Source organism: Chiloscyllium plagiosum, chromosome 11, assembly GCF_004010195.1.
Source record: "Chiloscyllium plagiosum isolate BGI_BamShark_2017 chromosome 11, ASM401019v2, whole genome shotgun sequence".
NCBI classification, from domain to species: Eukaryota; Metazoa; Chordata; class Chondrichthyes; order Orectolobiformes; family Hemiscylliidae; genus Chiloscyllium; species Chiloscyllium plagiosum.
In genome coordinates, this window is record NC_057720.1 from 66,938,844 (window position 1) to 66,962,482 (window position 23,639).

Below are 23,639 nucleotides of genomic sequence, written 5' to 3' on the forward strand. Positions count from 1 at the left end.
TTTTAAACTCTGGTGATCCAGGGGTATCTCATGTCTCGGGGATTTATTTAAGGATGGGGTCCTGATGTCTTTCGGACAGCTGCGTCAGAAATTCGGATTACCCAATGGAGACCTCTTTCGATACTTCCAAATTCGAGATTTTATACAGAAGAAGACTACGTTATTAGATAGTCTTTATAAATCCGATAGAGAATGTAGTGTCCTACGACCAGTGGGGGTATCTTCCGTCAGTAATATTTATCATTTATTACATGATGAAGTATCGGGAGATATGGATAATCTGCTTAAAACATGGGTTCAGGATCTGGGACTAGAAATCTCCACAGAAACGTGGAATGATATCTGGGAAAATGCTAGAAGAATTACTATTTGTAACAGAACCCAGGCTATCCAGCTGAAGGTACTTCATAGGGCCCATATAGCACCGGTTCGATTGGCAAAATTTAAGGCAGGAGCATCTCCAATGTGTCCCCAATGCAAAATAGAGGTGGGCACTCTTGTACATTGCCTATGGACCTTCATAAGATCCGTAGATATTGGACTAAAGTAGCAAGTACCCTGACAGAAATTTTAGGAACGGAAATAAAAGTGGACCCCGTATCTCTCCTCTTGGGCTTTTCGAACTTTCCCTCCCTGGACATGTACGGGAAGAGACTATTTTCTATTCTTTCTTTCTGTGCAAGGAAAAATATTTTGGTGAACTGGGCGGCTGAGGGCCCCCCTGGACTTTCAAATTGGCACAGATTAATTATGGAATGTATTCCCCTTGACTTCCTTACAAATATGGTGCACCGAAAGACCGAATTATTTTATAAAACATGGCAGCCCTTTTTGAATTACATAAATACAGATATTTCGGCTATCCTAACAAGGGCTTTTATTTAATTGAGATTACAAACCTGGCTGGTCCGAGGCCCCTCGGGGGAGGAATCCCGCACGAATACAGGTTTTATTATATCTGATGTTAACACATCCCGAGCATGTAAGAGACTTAAATATACACCCTGGTTAGTTGTAGGTTAGATTAGTAGATAGTTGAGTTTTGTTTGTTTGTTTTTTTTTTCTTTTCGGTTTTTTTTTGTTGTTTTGTTTTTTTTTGTCAAATTTTGGCTATTGTATATTTGAGCTAATTGTATATCAATGTTTATATCTGAGAGTTTTGTTTATTTTTGTGAACTTGTAAAAATGTTAAATTTCTAATAAAAATATCTATTAAAAAAAAACAAAACTGCACAAGATAAAAGTATATAAGATTACAAAATTACAATCCCAGCAAGTATTAAGCAACTAAATAAGAAAATAAAAACACTACAAGACATCCCTCAATAATCAGATAAACCACACAAGCTATAGATAAGAGACTGAAGAAAGAATAAGGAACGAGCCCCTCCACCCCCAAAGGGAGGATGGAGGAAAGAAAGAGGAAGAAAGAAAGAAGGAAAGACAAAGGGGAGCAAAATAAAGTTGTTGTCCATACAATTCAAGTCCTGCAGTCTATTTTAGAGCGTCCAGGAATTCTTTTACTTTTTCTGGTGATCCAATGTTTTATGCAGATCCTCCATGACTGAAATGCGGCGTTGCCGGATGTCGCATGGAATATTGAATATTTAAGTCTCTCAGATGCTTCTTCATCAAATACCCTCCACTTGCAGACCACAACCAGAGAAAAGTCCTGAAACAACATTATCTTGGAGCCCTTGCACATCATGGCATGGGAATCCTTCCCCAAGACTCTGGAGGCCTCCAGCAGCATTTGTTTTTCCCTATAATGTTGAAGTTGGACTAGGACTGGGAGGGGGCGCTGGTCTGACCCAGGCCTGTGTACAGCAATCAGGTGGGCCCGCTCAACCCGTACCCGGCCCAGCTCCAACTCCAATTTCAGCAGCTGTGGGAGCCATTGCTTCAGGAAATCCACAAGCTGGTCTTCCTCCTCCCATTCGGGAAGGCCCAGCAATCGAGGTCGTCGATATGTTCCTCCAGGGTCTGGACTCACCGCTCCAGAGCCCGGACCTGACCCACAGATGACTCAGCAACAGTGTCCGAGGCCGAGGCCTGTTGCTCCGCCCCTCCGATACGCTGCCCAAGTTTCCTGATCTCTCGGTCATGCTTCTGCAGCATGACTGAGATTGACTCTCCCACCTGGACCGGGTCTCGTCAATGTACGCCCGATCTTCTCTCGGAGTTTAACGAGCCTTTGCCCTTAGTCATTTTTTAAAAAGCACCAAACTGTTAATGTTTGATGCAAAATGGCTAAAGGTGCTGGGTAAAAACTATTTTAAATAGTTTAACAGGTGAAGTGAGGGTAGGCACCCCACTCTGCCTGAGTCTTGGGCAGAGCTCTGCAGACTCAGACCTACTGGGTCACCACCATCTTGGATCTCCCCAGTGATTAGGACTTAACAGCAATTTGGGTTTGTTCAATACATCGTATCAGTAGTATGACACTTTGATCTTTTATATAAATTCTGTGTCCCATAATCCTGCCCCACTAGCTACCTGATGAAGGAACAACGCTCCAAAAGCTTGTACTTCCAAATAAACCCGTTGGACTATAACCTAGTGTTGTGTGATTTTTTACTTTGTTCACCCCAGTCCAACACCAGCACCTCCATGTCAAGAATAGACAGGCAGCAGGGATCAAACCTGATCTATGTAACTCAGCACCAGGGTGAAACATCAACCGAGTCACTATCGACTTTGAATGAAATGTTGAACAAAATAGTTCTGCATAAAAAGTGACTCAAATATCAATATGTCACTGACTGTGGACCCTTCACTTCAAATTATTATTGCTTTGCTGCAGCCTACTAATTAAGGTGGAGAAGATCAGAGATCATATATTTAAGTTATAAAAGTGTAGAGGTAGGTCATCTATTATGCACTGCTGCAGTAACAGTAGCATTGTCATATCGGCACCATTACTGAAGTCAGGCCACTGTAGACAAATGTGAACAGGCAAATATATTAAATTATCACAATGGAAAAGACCAGCAGGTCCACTGAGCCAATCCTGACACCGGCATTGGCATGGGCATTGTACAGACACCCATACCCACACGCACACATTCACCCCTCTACCCCTGGCACTGATCTTATAATCTGCTGGTAGAGAAAAAAGGTTTAAGATGCCCAAGAACAATAAAAAAAACTCTTAGTTAATCAACACAAGATCATGAGATCACATAAGTCATACATGTAGTCAGAGAGTTATTGCAGCACGAAGGAAGAGGCTATTCAGCCTGTTGGTGCTTGATATTTTACCTACCTTTTATGATGTGACCTGTTGAGATCTTATTGAATGGTGGAAAAAGCTTGAAGGGCCTGATAGCCGACTCCAAAGTCTTATGTTTCTATGTTGACTATTCTCTGGCAGATGTGGAACTATCCAGCATCTAATCTACCTATACTTTCATAACTTAAATACATGACCTCTGATCTTCCTCAACCTAATTAGCTGAAATAGTGCCTCGGAAGGAAAAATATCAAACAATGTAATCATTTTTTATATCTTTCAAAATATCTCCAAAACAATACATTTCTAAAGGGAAGACACCCACCATTTAAATCTTTCAGAATAGTTTTAATCTTTCAATTTGAATAATTGTCATAGCCTTCTTCAGAATTTCCCAGAACTTCTGGATAGTCCACGAAAGAGAAGATCCAAACTGAATGCAGCATTCCGAACACGGTTTAGCCAGGAGAAGACAAATTGCTTTACATTGAATAGTTCTATCTCGGCAACCAAATATTCGATTTGCTTAGTTACATTTTCTCAACTCTTGCCATGATGTTTTGGAGAGTTATGAGCAATTATAACTGAGTTTAATTAGGAATCGTGCATTGTGAAAGCACACTTGGTTTCTATCCTGCTCCCCCCCCCCCCCAATACACTCTACGTGTTTAATTACATTAAAGAATAATTGTCAGATTCTGGTTTAATCACCAAACTTATTTAAATTTGTTCTACTGCAGAGTTCTGACATTGACAAATTGTGTGCTATCAGAAACTTTGCACACTTACACAGATGGCATTGCGATAGTGACTTCATATCAATAATGATCATGGACTTCACTTTGAATGATTCTGGATACCTGGCTACTTTTTAAAGGTCAGTGAAAGATATTGGAACTTGTTTTAAAAACAAAGCATCTCTTTAAAGTCACAAGTCTTGTGGTAACTGCTTGTTTACTGTGGACCTGCTGCCTGAGTTTAAGACTGTCGGGTTGCAGATTCGGCTTTGGGGGTCATTTGGATTTTCCAATTGGTGGCCAACCTAAGGAAGGAAGAGAGATTCCTGGCCCAGCTCTTCTGTTTTTGAAAAATTCCTTGTTGTGGACTCAGTGTGGTAGCTAGAGTCCCAGTCTAGTTTGAACACAGATTGCCTTCATGGAATCCTCAATATTGTTTCCTGAACAAGACGTATCAGCAAAGATCCTAGAGATATCTGCCTGTCATCAGTCTTTGCATGCAAAAATGTTTGATAGCCACATTTGAACAGTTCACATCTTATCCTCTTTCTGCCATCAAGAACTAAGACAAATTCGACCAATGCATTTTCTCCCCAAACTGCAAAGAGAGAACCTTTTTAAAAAATTTTCTTTATTCAGTGTGTGTCTGAGTGTTTATTTGGGTTATGTTTATGAAGATGTGGGTGTTCTATACCTTTAAGAGAGTTAAAAGCGAGAAGAACTACCTGACACAGCACCGATAGTTCTGAATAAGGTAACAACGTAACACTGGGTCAAAAACTATATTAGCTGGTTGCCTGGAAATGACAAGACAGATTTGAATTAAGCCAATCAATTTAAATTATACCCTGAAAAATATCAAATTACAATCAAGTTTGAATTTAGTTTATTGGCAATCTTAAAAGCCGATGACACAATCCGATGCTTTGGGGGTATAAGACCAGAAAAAAATTGAACAGTTGGGAGGAGAACCACCAAGCCAACGACATCTGCAGATTGCCCAGAGAATAGTTCTCTTAAAGGTACCTTTATTGTGACCTATGAAGCATAATCCCTAAGAAGACGACGACACAGGAAGATCCAAATAGAAGATTCAACAGCTGGCTGGTTTTTGAAACTTGAATTTCTGGTAACTCTTAATCGGGGCTTTTATCAGACTGATATTATAGAAGGAAAGGTAAAATATAGGTTAGAGGAAGGAGTTGTAAATAGTTGTGAGTTAATTATTCTCTGTTATACTTTAAGAAATAAAGTTGTTAATTTTTACTTTAAATAGATCTTGGCCTCTCGAATTGTCACAGATTACTGCACTGTGTTGCTGGTTTAAATTAAGCAGGACGGTTTACCCCATGTCGTAACAGTTATTTAGAGGGGTAAAATTTTATATTTTCATATTACAAACTAAATTCATTAACCAGTTTTGCATCATCATTTAATAATTTTGTTTAAAGTAAATAAATAATGTTGTGCTCATTAAAGAAAGTTGATGGATCTTTTGTTTTAAAACTACATTCGAGAAATGGATTATATCGGGACCCAAGTAACACAATTATGTTGTGACCTGTGGATTACTGGAACTAATGAAAAATAGTTCACTTTCCAATCATGGTCATAGCAACATTCATAAAGATATTAAAAAGCATTGGCCCAGGAACAATTAGAGTCATAGAGATGTACAGCATGGAAACAGACCCTTCGGTCCAACCCGTCCATGCCAACCAGATATCCCAACCAATCTAGTTCCACCTGCCAGCACCTGGCCCATATCCCTCCAGACCCTTCCTATTCATATACACATCCAAATGCCTCCTAAATGCTGCAATTGTACCAGCCTCCACCACATCCTCTGGCAGCTCATTCCATACACATACCACCCTCTGTGTGAAAAGGTTGCCCCTTAGGTCTCTTTTATATCTTTCCCCTCTCAACCTAAACCTATACCCTCTAGTTCTGGACTCCCCGGCCCCAGGGAAAAGACTTTGCCTATTTATCCTATCCATGCCCCTCATAATTTTGTAAACCTCTATAAGGTCACCCCTCAGCCTCCGACGCTCCAGGGAAAACAGCCCCAGCCTGTTCAGACTCTCCCTGTAGCTCAGATCCTCCAACCCTGGCAACATCCTTGTAAATCTTTTCTGAACCCTTTCAAAATTTCACAACATCTTTCCGATAGGAAGGAGATCAGAATTGCGCGCAGTATTCCAACAGTGGCCTAACCAATGTCCTGTACAACCGCAACATGACCTCCCAACTCCTGTACTCAACACTCTGACCAATAAAGGAAAGCATACCAAACGCCTTCTTCACTATCCTATCTAACTGCGACTCCACTTTCAAGGAGCTATGAACCTGCACTCCAAGGTCTCTTTGTTCAGCAACACTCCCTAGGACCTTAGCATTAAGTGTATAAGTCCTGCTAAGATTTGCTTTCCCAAAATGCAGCACCTCGCCATTATCTGAAATAAACTCCATCTGCCACTTCTCAGCCCATTGGCCCATGTGGTCAAGATCCTGTTGTAATCTGAGGTAACCCTCTTCGTTGTCCACTACACCTCCAATTCTGGTATCATCTGCAAATTTATTAACTGTACCTCTTATGCTCACATCCAAATCATTTATGTAAATGACAAAAAGTAGAAGGCCCAGCACTGATCCTTGTGGCACTCCACTGGGCATAGGCCTCCAGTCTGAAAAACAACCTGCCACCACCACCCTCTGTCTTCTACCTTTGAGCCAGTTCTGTATCCAAATGGCTAGTCCTCCCTGTATTCCATGAGATCTAACCTTGCTAATCAGTCTCCCATGGGGAACCTTGTTGAACGCCTTACTGAAGTCCATATAGATCATATCTACTGCTCTGCCCTCATCAATCTTCTTTGTTACTTCTTCAAAAAACTCAATCAAGTTTGTGAGACATGATCTCCCACGCACAAAGCCATGTTGACTATGCCGAATCAGTCCTTCCCTTTCCAAATACATGTATATCCTGTCCCTCAGGATTCCCTCCAACAACTTGCCCACCACCGAGGTCAGGCTCACCAGTCTATAGTTCCCTGGCTTGTCTTTACAGTCCCTCTTAAATAATTCCTGCAGGACACCCCTGATAACCAACTTCCAAACATATTTATGTACATTAAACTACAATTTTCTGCCTATATGAATGGAAATAATTTCTAATCCATGCCAGGTTTTATGAACCTGGTGTTTCTTGTCTCTGACTTACAACTTTATATTTTCATATTCCAAAATCAGCACCACACCAGCATCTTTCCAAACTGAGAGAATGATCCCAGAACCCAATAAGCTGTTAAGGATAAGGTCAAGGCTCTTTCAAGTCAGTTCCCATGTCATTTATTTAAGATGCTTTATTTTGAGATATCTTCCTCTCTATTGTAAAACTATCAATTTTCGTTTACAATGCAAGTCACATCTGATTGTTGGATAACATCCAGAGGAATGTGAACTGACGTAAAATAATCATTGAACACCTTTGCCACAGCTGAAATTCCAATCCATTTTGTCCTGAAGTGTCTGTCAGTAATACTAAGAAGTCCTAAATAGTCATTCAAAAAACTTTATCATTACTTCTGTAATTATCAATGATTTTCCTTCCCATTGTTCTCTAAACTGCTCTAATCGTTACTTCTGTTACCATTGATTGTGCCGTGATACTTATCTCTATTTCCTTGTCAGCTATTTAACTTCATCAATGTTTTGCCATATTCTTAAAATGTCCAATATTTAGATTCTCTAATGATGCATAGAGCAGTAACTCAATCAATTTATTTCTAATATTACTTGTATTTGTATAAAAATATTTTAACAGTCTAATTGTTAGCGGAATAAAGGTCATTTTTTTCTTTTAGCACCATCTATTTACAAACAATTATTTCACCTATATTAAGTTAATACTATTAATGCCCCCAATATCAGATCTTTTAAAAATCTATTCAGCAATTTAGTGTGATCATATCACAAGTTTAATTCTGATATTCTATGGCCCCAGCTCAAGATATTATTGAGTATATTGGCCTCACTGAGAATGTGACTATCACATGATTGTACGAGAACAGTGCTGTTCAAAAAGTGCACCTTCCCCAAATAACATCACTTTTTATGATGTGTGTATTTCCTTGACAGGTTCATTTAAGACAAGCTACATCCAATGTAGAAAATTAGAGTAAATAGAGGAAGTAAAGATAAACTTTTTCCAAACATGGAAATGACAATAACCAGCGGTCACAGATTTAAGATGATGAAAAGAACTGGGGCAACATGAGGAAAAACCTTTTTATTAACAAAATGAGTACTTTGAATTTGGAATTGTACCGCTTAATAGGGTGATGGAACACAATAGCTTTCAGGAAGGAATTTGATAAATACTTTAAAAGAAATTGCAGGGAAATAGGGAAAGAACTAGGAGTGGGACTAAATGGCTTGTGCTTTGAAAGAACCAGCACAAACATGATTAGCTGCACTAACCTATAATAGGAAAATTAACACAACAAGAATTTCACAGAGACAAAAAAACTGCAGATGCTGCAATCCAAAGTAGACAAATAGGAGGCTGGAAGAACACAGCAAGTTAGGCAGCATTCAGAGATGGAGAAGTCACTGTTTCGAATATTAACTGCTCTTTAGGGTTAATTTCACAGAAACTGGGATTTATCGCTGCACCGAGTTTCCTGCTAATGAGGCATTAAAAAAGACTTTACAAAATGGCCACCCTCCAAAAAGCCAGGTCTCCAAACTGATTAATACACCATTACAACTGGAAACATACAATTATCTCATGTCCTTATAGCAGGACCAGCCCTATGATAGCAATCAACATGAGAATTCCAGCCAAAACACAAATACCAATGAAGACAATGTCACTGGTATCTTGCATTCTGGAAAGGTCTGATCCATCTACCACCTTCAACTCATCAGAGTTGGAATCCTCAAGATTGACAGCTTGCTGTTGGAGCTGATACAGTTCTGTATCTGTAATGATGTCATACGAAGCTGCTTTTCTCTTGAGGTCGCATTGCACTTCATATTCCTGGCTATCTTCCCGTGTTCCATTAGAAACCTTTATGTACAAAATATTCACAAAGATGGTGACATTTCCTCTTCTCTGCAAAGGCAAGAGAAAACAGATTAGTAATGTCTATTGCACATGGATTAACTCTGAAAGACATAGAGACAAAGAAACAAGCTTCTTGTGTTTGGGAATTTGGAGAAGATTTGTAGCTCAGGATGGATTAGGTTGTAAATTTGCTTACTGAACTGGTAGATTTGTTCTCAGACAGACATTTTGTCACCATGCCAGGTAACATCATCAGTGAGCCTCCAGTGAAGCCTTGCTGTTCTGTCCGGCTTGATATTTATCTGTTTCAGTTTGTTGTGGTAAGTGATATCATTTCTGGTTCTTCCTTGAGAGGTTGGTAAATGGGGTACAAATCTGTGTTGGAAATGTGTTGCTGGAAAAGCGCAGCAGGTCAGGCAGCATCCAGGGAACAGGAGAATCGACGTTTCGGGCATAAGCCCTTCTTCAGGAACCTGTGTGTTTGTTAATGGAGTTCAGAGTTGAATACCAGGCTTCTAGGAATTCCTGTGCATGTCTTTGTTTAGCCTGTCCCAGGATGGATGTATTGTCCCATCGAACTGGTGTCCCTCTTAATCTGTGTGTATGGATACCAGTGGCTAGTTTTGGTGGCTAGTTGGCACTCATGTATCCTGATGGCTAACTTCCTGCCCATTTGTCCAATGTAATGTTTGGTGCAGTCCTTGCAGGGTATTTTGTATATGATGTTTGTTCTCCTGGTTGTTGGTATGGGGTCCTCTAAATTCATCAGCTGCTGTCTCAGTGTGTTGGCAGGTTTGTAGTGTACCATGATACCTAGGTTCTAGATTAGAGTGGTGCTGGAAAAGCACAGCAGTTCAGGCAGCATCCGAGGTGCAGGAAAATCGACGTTTCAGGCAAAAGCCCTTCATCATGATACCTAGGGGCTGGAGTAGTCTGGTCTTCATTTCAGAGATGTCTTTGAAGATCACATTGAAACAGCTCCTGATGAATTTAAAGGACCCATACCAACAACCAACAGAACGAACATTATATACCAAATACTCTGCAAGGACTGCACCAAACACTACTTTGGACAAACGGGCAGGAAGCTAGCTACCAGGATACATGAGAACCAACTACCCACCAAAAGACATGACCAACTATCACTGGTATCCATACACACAGATGAAGAGGGACACCAGTTCAACTGGGACAATACATCCATGTTGAGACAGGCTAAACAAAGATACACGCGGGAGTTCCTCGAGGCCTGGCATTCAAACTGGAAATCCATTAACAAACATATCGATTTGGACCCCATTTAGCAACCTCTCAGAAACAGAACAGGAAATGGTATCACCCACCACAACAGATCAAGACAGATAACTATCAAGCGGAACAGAATACCAAGGTTTCATTGCAGGCTCACTGATGATGTTACGTAGCATAGTGACAAAACATCTGAGAACAAATCTACCAGCTCAGTGAGCAAACTTACACCCCGAAGCTTCTTGAGTATTGTTGGAGCTTTTGGAACATTTAAAATTCATATACCTGGATGGTATATGAATAGGAATAGTTTGAGGGATAGGGCCTAATGTTGGCAAATGGGAGTAGGTCATACTGGGATATCTGGTCAGCATGAACTCACCCAGGCAAATGGGGAATATTCTATCATACTTTTGAATTGTGCTTTGTAGATGGTGGTCAGTCTTTGGGCAGTCAGGAGGTGAGTTATTCGCCACAGTATTCCTAGCCTCTGTTCTGCTCTTGAAGCCACTGTGATTATATAGCGAGCCCAGTTGAGTTTCTGGTCAATGGCAACCTCCAGGATATTGATAGTAAGGAACTCAGTGATGGTAACGCCATTGAGTGTCAAGGATCGGTAATTAGATTGTATCTTATTGGAGATGATCATTCCCTGGCATTTGTGTGATGCACATTCATGAGGGGTATAGATAAGGTGATTAGTCAAGGTCTTTTTCTTAGGGTAAGGGAGTCCAAAACTAGAGGGCATTGGTTTAAGGTGAGAGGGGAAATATTTAAAAAAGGACCTGAGGTGTAACCTTTACATGCAGAGGTCTGTGTGTGTATGGAACAAGCTGCAGAGGAACTGGTAGAAGTGGGTACAATTACAACATTTAAAAAGCATCTGAATTGGTATATGAAAAGGGAAGGTTTAAAGAGATATGGGTCAAATGCTGGCAAATGGGATGTCAGATTGGGATGTCTGGTTGGCATAAACAAGTTGGACTGAAGGATCTGTTCCATGTTGTATGATTCTATGACGCTAAATGTCACTTGACACTTGTTAGTCCAAGCTTGCATACTGTCTAGATCTGGTTGCATTTAAACATGAACTGCTTCAGTATCTGAGGAGTTGCAAATAGTGCTGTACATTGTGCAATCATTCAGCAAACATCCAAGTACCTGGGTCTTTGTTCCACATGCATCAAATCGTGAGATTATCTTGTATGCAGAGCCAAAAGCCTGGGCAGTACAGCCCTGGTTTCCTAGATAAATGTTGCTTCGACTGAGTAAAGGAACAGCCTGTACAGCAATCTGAATCTGGAAATCTGTTCTCGTGCAGCTGATGTTCATGGGAACGACTGAAACAAATAAAATAAGTAAAGCTTAGTTAAACCTCAATAGTTCTGGCTGCATTGATTACACAGAATAATTCACAGAATGCTGTACAGCACCTGTTGACTCAGTGGCAAATACACTTTCCAGTGTGATACTCGGTTTGTGAGTCAGTTGGCAAATTGCCTGCTCCGAATTATCAATATTGATGATGCTGGTAGTTAGATTGGAACAGCAGATAATGGAGCCTCTATATAATGGGTTTTCATATGTCACAATGGAGTGTCAGTCTTAAATTTTGTACTCGAGTCTCAGGAGTGGAACTTCTACCCAAAGTCTTCTAACTTAGAGTTGATATGCTATTCTATCAGAAGTGTTAGTCCATAACTGAAACTACCATTCCCACCAATGATGCTACCTTTGTCCATTAGATATCTCATTGGATAAATTACCACCCAGATTCCACACATCCAATAACTCCTTGCCATGATGAGCCCTCTACTTACCACCATTGTATGATACATGGAAGCCACGAGAGGCTGTATTCCTATCAGCAGATAACACAAATAAAAGTCGGTTCCCATTGGACAGGAGTGAAGAGGGTGAGTTCCGACCACACCATTTCCCTAGCAATGTATCAGTCTCACTTTCTCCATCAAAAACTGCAAGAAAATCATAGTCACAGGCGTCTGTCAGGCTATCCCTGTCCTCCAACTCAAAATCATTTACGTGAACATTAATCCTGTAACCAAGAGGTTGCTGGATTGTCCAGTGACAGTTGATGTTATTCGGGTAAATGTTTGGATAGCGTGGGCTAGAGAAATTCCCTTTAATGGCCGTGAATATTTGCTGACATTCACCTGGGAAAAATGAGACACAAAGTATCAATATTAGCTCTTAAAAATATGATTACAAATAACTGGGCATTTGTAAAGTTAATTACTAAACAAAATGGCTTCTGCCTAGAATTGACAGTGATTCATCATGAATCTGTGAATGTGAAGAAATTGTTTTTCAAGTTGGCTATGTTGGTTGATAAGCTTTGCATTCCTCAAATCAAGGGAATGTTAAAGACTGGAAATGTAACATTTCCAGAACTCCTGATGTCACCCTATGGGTAACAAATCACAGATTGGTGCAGTCAATTATCTGTCCTAACATAGTCTCAAAATTCCTCAGATTCCAGTAGTGAAACCAAGATTTCATTCATCTCTATTGGACCCCCGCTGCCTCCTCAGATACTTGGCTTCCTCCTATACTGACTCTTATAGAGTCTGCAGTGACAGAGGTAACCAAATTAGCATGGGACAAGTAGACAAGAGCATAACTTTGCACAGGCCTGTGGCACTCAACTGAGTAGAAGGCCATCTATCCCATTCTTTACCCATCACACACTAACCCTCTTCCTACAACTGATCATAGTTCTATCAGTCCACTAAGCTGGAGAGAAATCCTGAAAATTTTGTTAGAACATACATGTAGGGACTTTGAGAGTCCAGACTGCCAGATCTGCATTGCATTAGTGGAGCTTATATCCACACTTGTTGATATCCTCTAGCAAAGTAACATGCTTGAGACAGGTAACTTCATCTGTTGCTCAAATGTTTGGGATACCTTCTGTCCTCAGGTTAATTTGAGCCAGATTGGACACCTTTCAGAGCTGGAAAAGGCAGCATTTCAACAATCTTGATTTTGAAATATATCAAACAATGATTTGATCATGATAACCATTATCACACAGGATTATTTTGACGTGCCCTATTTCAACACTAAGCTTACACTGTGGTCATATCATTATTGGGTGTGCTTGAAATTACACTGGAAATCAATTTAAGATTATTAGTTAGGCTCCAAGTAGGATTCAATTGTACATGTTTGAATGTACATATATTCACACACAGGATCCTGTTCTTTGCAGGCCAAGACAATTTGTTCATACATTTCACCTTTTCACTGAGGAAAGAATTATGGTGACTGCCAGTTTCTGCTGCATTCTCCATAACAATACTTTATCCAATCATAGTCTACCTGGTCTAATTTTAATAAACTAGCTAGGACTAGTAGTTAACAGTTCCTGCTGCATCTCCATGTTAACACTGCTCAATTAATCAGTATCCTCTTCTCATGCTGTGTAAATTGATGTTACCTTTCTAAGCTTGGCTTCTTGTGTCATAGGCAAGACAAAATCTTCAACTTCCTTTATCTTTTCAGCAATATTTGAGTATTTACTCTGGTATCCAAATGTTTGCTATTTTACTTATCCCTCCTAGTTCAATTTTATAATTAAGCCCTATTGTAAATGTATTGTATAGTGTGTTATTTAATAACACTAATCTAAGAGACCAGATGTCTGTCTTTTAGATCCTTCAACCTGAGACTCCATCAGCCTGTTTTGGAATATAAAAGATTCCAAAGTAGTATAATCAAGGAGAGCAGGAGCGGTATCCCTGTTGTCATGGCTAATATTTATGTCTCATTCAACACCACAAAAAACAGATTATCTGTTCATTAGGATACTGATATTGTGACAGTTTAGTGAGTGCATATTGCCTGCTTTGTTTCTTGCATTATAACAGTGACAGTTCAAAAGTACTTAGTTAGCTGTAAAATGCTTTATAACATCCAATGGTTCAAAGAAAAACTCCATCAACTCAAGTCTGTCTTTATTTTTCTTTCTATCTGCAGATTTTGACTGAGGTAGTCAAAATTAGCCACAGTTTTTTAAGCTAAAGAAAGAAATTCCCATTCCTGAATTTAGTCTGGGTAGTCCTGATGGGAACAGCACATCCAAATGTCAAGGGATCAGCACTCACTATTGTACATGTTACTAAATTAAAGACACAATGTTAAAAGCACATCTTCTTGTTTGACATAGACCACATATTATGAATGATCAATTGAGTATCAAAGAATAGTTAACATTATTGAACAAAAATGTAATAATATTTCTATAGTCAAAGATTATGACTTCCAATGGGGAATAATTTCGAACTTAATCAGGCTGGTTGATGAAACTGGTAAACACAAGGAAAATCTGAAAAGGCTGTCATTAAAAAAGTAGATGGTTTTTTTTTCAGAACAATGTCAACTTATACTATCTTTTATTGAAACTTGGTTACATATCTTACCTGAAAAGTAAAATGCTTTGAAGCCCTTTGCACCAATATTGAAATCTGATTTAAAGACAACCAGGAGTTCACTGCTGCTGGAAATAATGTCCGGAGGCTTTGATCCACCACAATAGTGACCCCAGTGTCTGTCTTTCATGCTGGATCCATCAAATAAGGCAACGTAGTCAAAGCTACAGTCCTCATTGTTTTCCAGGTGAAAGTCATAGAAGATCAGATTGACCACTGATTGATTGGAGACTCGAATAATCCAGTGACATTCTGCATTATTGGGGTAATTATCTGGGTACTCAGGGCTAGACAGCACTCCAGACAGACCTGTTAGCACTCCCCCACATATATCTGAAAAAAAGCTTGATTTGAAACTTCAGTTTAAATTGAAAGGTTTGATGCCCTTGCTTTTCAAATTATTTAATAAATATATGTTTCCCTTATGTAAGTCATTTCCCACACATTTCGTCAAAATCTTAATGCTGCTCCAATGCTCCCATTTTGCCATTTTCTGAGAGGTATACAACATCAAATTGATTTTCACTTCTACTCGCTATTGGGCGAAGGACTGACCAAAAACAGGAGGAAGCATGCATGAAATTGTACCAACCTACAACTTGTGGATATATTCTAGCAAAGTAGCATGTTTGAGACAGCTAACTTCATCTGTTATTCAGAATTTCATTCATTTTTATTGGACCCTCGCTACCCCATCAGATCCTTGGCTTCCTCCTATATTGACTCTCACTTACAACACCCAGTTAATGTATTGCTTTTTCGAAGAGTCCAATATTACTGATTCTAGTGTCAATCACACTGTAGTGTTTAAAGACTTTGACTGAAAAACACAAGATCTGTGTCTGTGTGGGAAGGTTATCAAGCAATAACAACTTGCATTTATGTATCAACAGTAATATTGTGAAATATCCGAAGGCCTTGAATATTAGTGATTATCCAACAGAATATGTCACTGAGCTGTGCAAGGAAATATCATGATAGTTGACCAAATGTTTGGTGAAAGAGGTGGGTTTTAAGTAACATTTCAGAGGAGAGGGACAAGCTACTTCTTGTTGAGACAATTGAATGTGCAAGCACCAAAGAGTAGTAATTAAAATTGGGGATACTCAAGAGACTGTAATTGGAGAAGTTCAGAAATCTAAGCGGTTTTTGGGCTGGAGGATATAATAGAAGTAAGAAGGAAGTGGCACGATTTGAAAACAAGAATTAAAATTTTTAAATTGAAGCATTGCTGAACTGGAAGCCAATATAGATCAATTAGCACATGAATATAGAGGATTTAGTGAGAGTTGAGATAAAGGCAGCAAAAATTTTGGATGAGCTAAAAATTACAGAGGATGCAAGATGGGAGACTGGCTAGGAGATCATTGGCATAATTGAGCTCGAAGGTAACACAGGCATGGATAAGAGTTTTAGAAACTGATAAACTAAGGCAGGATAGATAATACAATAAGTAATTATTTGAACAAAACTATTACTCGTTCCAATTTGTTATTATTTTGTTTTTTACCTTAGGCTTTCTTTCAGGCAGTCTTTTCAACATTGGGATGTGTTAGAATTCTATTTTTTATGTGAGTAATTAATTTGAAATTATTCATTTTTAACTAAGACTCTAAATACATCAGCCTCAAAATATTCAAAGACTTGGTTTCCACTACCTTTACATGAAGAGAGTTCCAAAGACTCATGACCATCTATGAGAAATATATGTTGCCTAATTTCTGTTCTAATAGGGCAATCTCTTACTTTTAAGCAGTGTTAAGAAGAAACATCTCCTCCATATTTTTTCTGTCACCTCTTACTCTTCTTATCTCCAGCTGATGCAAGTCTAGTCTTCCTCACCTTTGTTCATAAGACAACTGATGGTATGCTCTGCAAGATTTATTTCTGCATCCTTCAGCTCAAAACAATTTCTGCTCACATTGACATTGCAAGTATAAGCTGACAAGTAGACCTTGATGAATGACAGGATTAACATCTCATTCATTAACCAAAGAGATTTAGGGATAAAGAAATAAACAGAAAAGGAATTGAGATAGAGAAGGAATTAAACAGGGTGAATTCAATGCCAAATCAAGTTGAGAAAGAGAAATAAAGGACAGGATTTTTCAGATGGCAAAGTTTCCCACTCACCACCATGAGGAACATTCATTGGCTGGAGATGGGCCTTTTGCTTGAGTATGGGCATCTGTCCCTCACTCAGGCTGAAGACCCACTTCAGAGTACTGTCAACCATCAGATTTATTCCATAACTCCAGAAGTGCCAGTGACAGCAGTGGCCAGGGCTGGGACTATGAGTTGTTCCTGGATTCTAAATCCAGGACTGAAAAATGTATTGCTGGAAAAGCGCAGCAGGTCAGGCAGCATCAAAGGAGCAGGAGAATCAATGTTTCGGGCAAAAGCCCTTCTTCGGGCATAAGCCATTTTTCAGCTCTGATCTCCAGCATCTGCAGTCCTCACTTTCTGCTTCTAAATCCAGGATCCAAGACCCAGTATTTGAGGAGGTCTTACAATGGGGGAGTGAGTTAGCGTGAATTGCCAGCGTGATCCTGTAAAATTCTGTCCAAAACTAAAAGTATGCTTGAAAGGAGAAACAAGAGAGACAAAGAAAACACAAGAAAAAAAACATAAAATTTAACATTTTAAAATCATCTGTAGTAATTCAGAACCTGAGAGATTAAAACTGACTACTTTTGACTGTTCACTTTTTGGCAAAAGAGACTGATTGTTAAGTCATTCTTAATTATCAAGTTCTTAAAAGATTAATTACATTATTAATTATATGCCAACTTTGTAGATACAGTAATTTTAAATCAACCTGTTCAGACATATTATGACACCGCTCTGGAGCAGTGGGACTTCAACCTGAGCCCTGTAGCTCAGATGTAGGAACATCTTTACTGTGCTACAAGATTCTCAGACTTAACTTAGTATATCAAGATTAATGGGCGAGTATAATGCAAGTCCATCATTTTAATGAAATTCAAGTGGAGATTAAAAATGAGAAGGCGTTTTTAGGAAGGCAACAGAAGGGTAGAACAAATTGACAAGTAACCTATGATGATTTGTCATTCCACATTCCTCTTCCTCATCCAACGTATACATGAATAATAGTGTGTATAAGTCAAATGCTATTAATTTAACAGGAAATTCTAAGCCATTATTGCTCCAATGTTTTCTGTTAAAGCACCACCCAGCAAAATCAGAATTCAATTACATCACATTGTATCAAAGTCAATAATTGTTCATCAATTAAGCATTCGATTAAATTTTAAAAGTAAACTTTATAAAATGGGATACAGATTAATCAAACCTTTGTGGTATGAAGCAGAGAATCCATGGCTGACAACATGTTTATCTGAGCGGAAAATGATTGACATCACATGCCAAGAAGACGTGAAGTGGGGAGGGAAGACTTTTCCACAAAATGTGCCCAGAAGATTTCCCTCATCCTCAGGCATTCCATTATAGATTTTAATGTAATCATATTCACAATAAGTGTGAAATTCAAGGTCAAAATACTGGAAGTTGAGCAAAATTGAGGAGCCCTCTGTAACAACAATGAGCCATGTACATTTAGTGTCATATGGATAATATCCTGGGAAGTTAGGGCTGGAGAAATTCCCATTCGCTGCTGATAGAATGCCGCCACATTTAACTCCTAATGGAAAAGAAAGCAAAAAAAAAACGCTTTTCTGTAACATTTGCATTAATGCTTTAAGAATGTTCATTGTTTCACAACTATGGACAAAAGTTTAATAGTTCAAGACACAATGTAGCAGTTGGTGTGATAATGAGCCATTTAGGAAGGCTGCGGATTTCATCCCTTTTAAAGAAACAGGAATAGGCTGTTCAGCCTATCAGCCACTTAAGCCATGGCTGATTGGACACGTAGCCACACTATCCCCATAACCATTTATGCCACGGGTAATCAGAAATCTATCAAAAATACATACTCAGTTAAATATTAAACATCCAACATACTCATTCTAAGCATCCACAGCCAGGGTACAGAACTTCAAAGATTCACACTTTTCTGCATAAGACAAATTCTCATCTCAAATTTAAATGGCATTCCCCCTCACTTTTAAATTGTGCCCCTTGGTTCCAATCTCCCTGACCAAGGGAACCATCTTTCCTGCATCTAAAATAAAACAAAGAACTATGGATGATGGAGTTTTGAAACAAAAACAGAAATTGCTTGTGAAACTCAGATGGTCTGAATGGATTCATGGGGAGAAAATTGAGTTAACGTTTCAAGCAAGTCTAGTGATTTATCATCAATACTAAATTTTGCCAGCAATTTATTTTTGTTTCCTACATCTATTAGAGAATCTAATAGGGCAGCACTGCTGCCTCACAGCACCAGGGACCCAGGTTCGATTCCAGCTTTGGGCAACTGTCTGTGTGGAGTTTTGACATTCTCCCTGTGTCTGCGTGGGTTTCCTCTGGGTGCTCCGGTTTCCTCCCACAATCCAAAAATGTGCAGGTTAGGTGAATTGGCCATGCTATATTTTCCATAGTGTGAGGTGCATTAGTCAGGGGTAAATATGAGGAAAGGGTCTGAGTGGGTCACTCTTCAGAGGGTCTGTTTCCATACTGTAGGGAATCTAATCTCTAATCTAATCTATCTCTTTATATAAATTGTAGATTTCCAAGAGATCACCACTCGTTCATCAAAATATTAGATAATACAGGTCCAGTTTACCCAATCTCTCTTCAGAGCACATTTCCGCAATCCCTGAAACAAGCCTGTTGAATTTCACTTCGCTCCCTATATGATAATAATATCTTGCCTGAGGTAAGGAGATACAAACTGCACACAGCAGTCCCGGTGTAGTCGAACCAAGCTTCTATACAATTGAAGCAAGAATTCACTACTTCTGTACTCCTATTGCAATAATACTATTAGCCTATGTTGAGTTACCTGATCTCAGCTATGAGACTGTTATCTTCCAATTGGACATAAGAAAGAACTTTATTTTTAAATTGCCATTCAAGGCCAACCAAGTACATTGTTTCAGAAAGGACAAAGACATAAAACTCAACAATAGATTGAAAATCACCAGATTTTCATTTTCATCAAAATTACATGTTTTAAAATTACTGTTTTGACAAAGCAGTGAACATCATAACCTGGATAGTCAGTATGTATTGTCTGAAATTTGTACTTTTGTCTCCATTAGCCCTCAGTTCACTGGAAATCAACTTCAATCACACTTTTTTCTTATCAAGTTTGAAAATAATCTCTTAACATCAAGGCAGGAAAGATAGCATTTTATCTTTTGAAACCCGAGGAATCTATATATAACAATTTCAAACACACAGGCAACGTATGTTTTACCTGGTCTGGCTGTGACTCTACAGATAATCCACAATAGCAAGACACCCGTGGCAAATTGCACTACACAATTGTGCATCGCTGAACATATAAAGACAACTAAAAACCCAAACTAGAAAGGCAAAATTATATAATTCTTTACAGCAACATATGAAGTAATACACAATGGTTGTAGAATTAATAGTGGCATTAATAATTCACTTGTAGTCTGCATTAGTAACTTGATCCATCTCTGGTTCCTTTCATTAAATATTAATAAACTAGGCCCACTGTCCTCAGCCTCCACACTGCACTATACAACTTGTTGTACAATCTTTGGAACAATGTCATAAATATTTAATTTACTCAAGTCATAAATTTTCTCTTGTAAGTTTAAGGATAATCCTAGCTTCATTAAATACTTTATGGAAATAGTTATAATTAACATTCAAAATTGATTAATTTAACAGGTGCTGGACCAGTTCAAAATTGGCAAGTACAAAAGTCCCAAAATGACTTATAGGTTTAATGACTGTAATTAGAAATGCATTGACATCAGGTCAACGAGACCCCACTCTATCTCCGACTTCTCTTCGTCATAACTTCTCTTTTAAATCAAATATTCACTTGTGCATTTTGAATAACGATTTTTGAAAATCTTTGCAATATTCAATTGAATTTTCTTCTATTGTGGCAATAACTTCACCTTATCAGTCTGGGTAACCCCAAAAAGTATGCATGTGTTAGTATTCAGGAAACTATATTATCAGACACAGCAATGAGGATCTTCATAGTTGAACACTTGCCAACACTCGATATCTAAGCTCAAACATGAAGAATAGCTACTTAGACATGGTCCCAGTCAACAGCTGGTGCCCATGGTGCATTATCCCCTCAGGCCTATTCAGCCATTCACTAACACCATGGCCAATCTGATTACTTTCGAATCCTGATAAGTCTCCACCTTCTTGCTTATCAAAAATCTATCTACCTCTATTTGAAATATATTCAACGACTCTGCTTCCATTGCCTTTTAACAAAGGGAGTTGCAAAGACTGAACACCCTCTGTGAAGAAAGGTTTTCTCCATTTCTGTCTTAATTGGATGATCCTTTTTTTTGTAAAACAGTGACAGTTACTAGTTCTAGATTCTCCGACAAGTGGAAAACTCCATTCAACATCTACCCTGTCAAGATGCCTGAGGATCTTATCTGTTTCAATCAACTTGTGTTTTACTCTTTTAAATTTTAGCGGATGCAAGTCAAGCCTGCCCAATTTTCCTCATAATACCACTTGTCCCTTCCAGCTGTTGTATGAGGAAAGGATGAAGTCTTCTTTATCCTCTAATCATTAATGATAAAATGACTCCTTATTAACCTAGTTTTAATCACTCTATATTCTCTATTCCATATAAGTGGAATAAAATGGTACACTGCAATTTCCCCAATATAGATAAATAACAAATATATTGATAAAATGAATGTGCATATTTTAAATGTTATTACAATCTGTCTCATTTTTTTAACTGTTCATGTTTTGACCAGACTTTATGTCAGATAGTGGAAAGTCGGGGTTGTTTTGCTGCTCCTCAAATCAATTATACATTGTTGCACTAAAATATAAGAGTATGATACATCTGGCCAATGATTTTGTTAATCTGATGATACACTGAGTTCAAGCAAGCAGTGTGAGACTTTGGATATTAATGGAAGTGTAGGTGGATGGGTTGGTGAAGAGGAAAGCAGACCGTCAAAGACAGTCATACCACCTTATCAAGCCAATCTGGACCAAGATAGCCGTCTTTGACAAAGTTGTGCCCAGAGTAACATGATGGCTCAGTATTTAACACTGCTCCCTCACAGCTCCAGGGACCTGTGTTTGATTCCAGCCTCAGATGACTTTATGAATGGAGTTAGCACATTCTCCTTCTGTCTGTGGGGTTTTCTCTGGGTGCTTTCTTTTCCTCCCAGTCCAAAACGTGCAGGCTATGTCGATTGGCCATGCTAAATTGCCCATAGTATCCAGGGATGTGTAAGTTGGTTGATTAGCCATGGGAAATGCAGCGTTATGGGGGTGGGTCTGAGTGAGATGCTCTTTGTAGGGTTGGTATGGTCTGCTTCTATACTATAGTGATTTGATGAAGGTGAAAGATCTTTTCCAATCTGCATTTACTTTCCATTTACTCTATGCTATCTCACACACACAGGCCACCAGTCACTCTAACTCAGCCACTACGCATGCCTCTTACCAAGATTCATGACTACAACTCTCACTATTGCATACATCATAATCATACAATACTCTCACCCATCCCATCCTCCCAAACTACTAAACCTTCCTCACCTCTGTATTTCACTCACTCAGGACATTAGGGCTCAGTGGTTAGCACTGCTGCCTCACAACACTAGGGTCCCAGGTTCGATTCTGGCCTCTATCTGTGTGGAGTTTGCACATTCTCCCCGTGTCTGCGTGGGTTTCCCCTGGGTGCTCCGGTCTCCTCCCACAGTCCAAAAATGTGCAGGTCGGGTGAATTGGCCATGCTAAATTGCCCATAGTGTTAGGTGCATTAGTCAGAGGGAAATGGGTCTGGGTGGGTTACTCTTCGGAGGGTCGGTATGGACTTGTTGGGCCAAAGGGCCTGTTTCAACACTGTAAGGAATCTAATCTAATTTCACCACCTGTACTGCTCGTACTACCATTAAGGACTCCTTCAATTACTTCCATCATATTCACCCTTCCTTTCTCTCACTGCAGGAAGTACACACTGGGTCTAGAGGGTCAAAACTAGCTGGTGGTGGTGGGGGACCCAAGGTGGTGACAGACACAAGGCTCCTCAGATCATCTGAGGAGAACATTTTCAAGCTGTCTGGAGAAGAATGCAACCATTCCCATCATAAAACTGTAAGTGGGTGGATTGGAGGAAAGTTGGGGGTCAGGATTTAGATTTTTAACACTTCAGCCTTACATTTGACCCAAACATATCTGTTTTGGGGGGTTAAAATTCTCTCCAGTATTCAGAGAATATAGAAGAGGCAGATTTACCATGTTATCATTTGGAACGTGTTTTAATTTTGAAAGTCGGGTGAAATGACTGAGTTGGGAAATAGCATGAGGGAGAGAGCAGATAGAAAGGCATTATCAAAAATGTTGAGAGGCTGAAGGTAACCAAACTTTGACAAATTCAAACAAAAGTGTAAAGAAAATGTTAACTCTGTTTTCTCTTCACAGATGCCACCAAACAAGCTGAGTTTCTCCAGCAATTTCTGTTTTTGTGTATTTCAGATGTCCAGCATCTGAATTATTTAATTCAAGAAAAAGAAAAGCCAGAATGGCAATAATAGGGCTATGATTGTGTGAGAATGGGTTAGTTGCATTGAAAGCATACAATAGAACCTGGGGGTTGGGGGTGAGTAATGTAAGAAGGTATTCGTGTTCTAAAATAATTAAACTCAGCACAGCCAACCCACTTTCCCCAACTCATTTTCACTCACTCATCCCCATTATAACTTATCTTCTTTTCTTCCTTACTATCTCAATCACTTGCTTTGTCTGACCATTTTTTGTCTCAATCTCGGGGATTC

General features: G+C 39.1%; 2 protein-coding genes across 3 annotated transcripts in view; both read right to left on the reverse strand.

The window, feature by feature from the left end:
• Positions 1-6,993: 6,993 nt before the first annotated feature.
• cdcp2 (CUB domain containing protein 2) lies at positions 6,994-19,153 on the reverse strand. 2 transcript variants are annotated; one of them, XM_043699638.1, is made up of 5 exons: positions 18,053-19,153; positions 14,731-15,072; positions 12,109-12,462; positions 11,450-11,628; positions 6,994-9,088 (listed from the first exon to the last, which is right to left on the reverse strand). In XM_043699638.1, the coding sequence occupies exons 1-5, from the start codon at positions 18,468-18,470 to the stop codon at positions 8,768-8,770; spliced, it is 1,614 nt and encodes a 537-aa protein (XP_043555573.1). In that variant the 5' UTR covers positions 18,471-19,153; the 3' UTR covers positions 6,994-8,767. The 2 variants fall into 2 exon arrangements, with proteins under 2 accessions (XP_043555573.1, XP_043555574.1); XM_043699639.1 differs by lacking the exon at positions 18,053-19,153 and adding an exon at positions 16,873-17,137 and having other exon boundaries at positions 6,995-9,088.
• The window catches only part of LOC122554510 (NADH-cytochrome b5 reductase-like), a 31,714-nt gene continuing 25,207 nt past the window's right edge, over positions 17,133-23,639 (reverse strand). Inside the window, exon 7 of the mRNA XM_043699643.1 lies at positions 17,133-17,319. Coding sequence (XP_043555578.1) covers positions 17,209-17,319 — 111 coding nt within the window. The 3' untranslated portion in view covers positions 17,133-17,208. The remainder of the gene's footprint in view (positions 17,320-23,639) is intronic.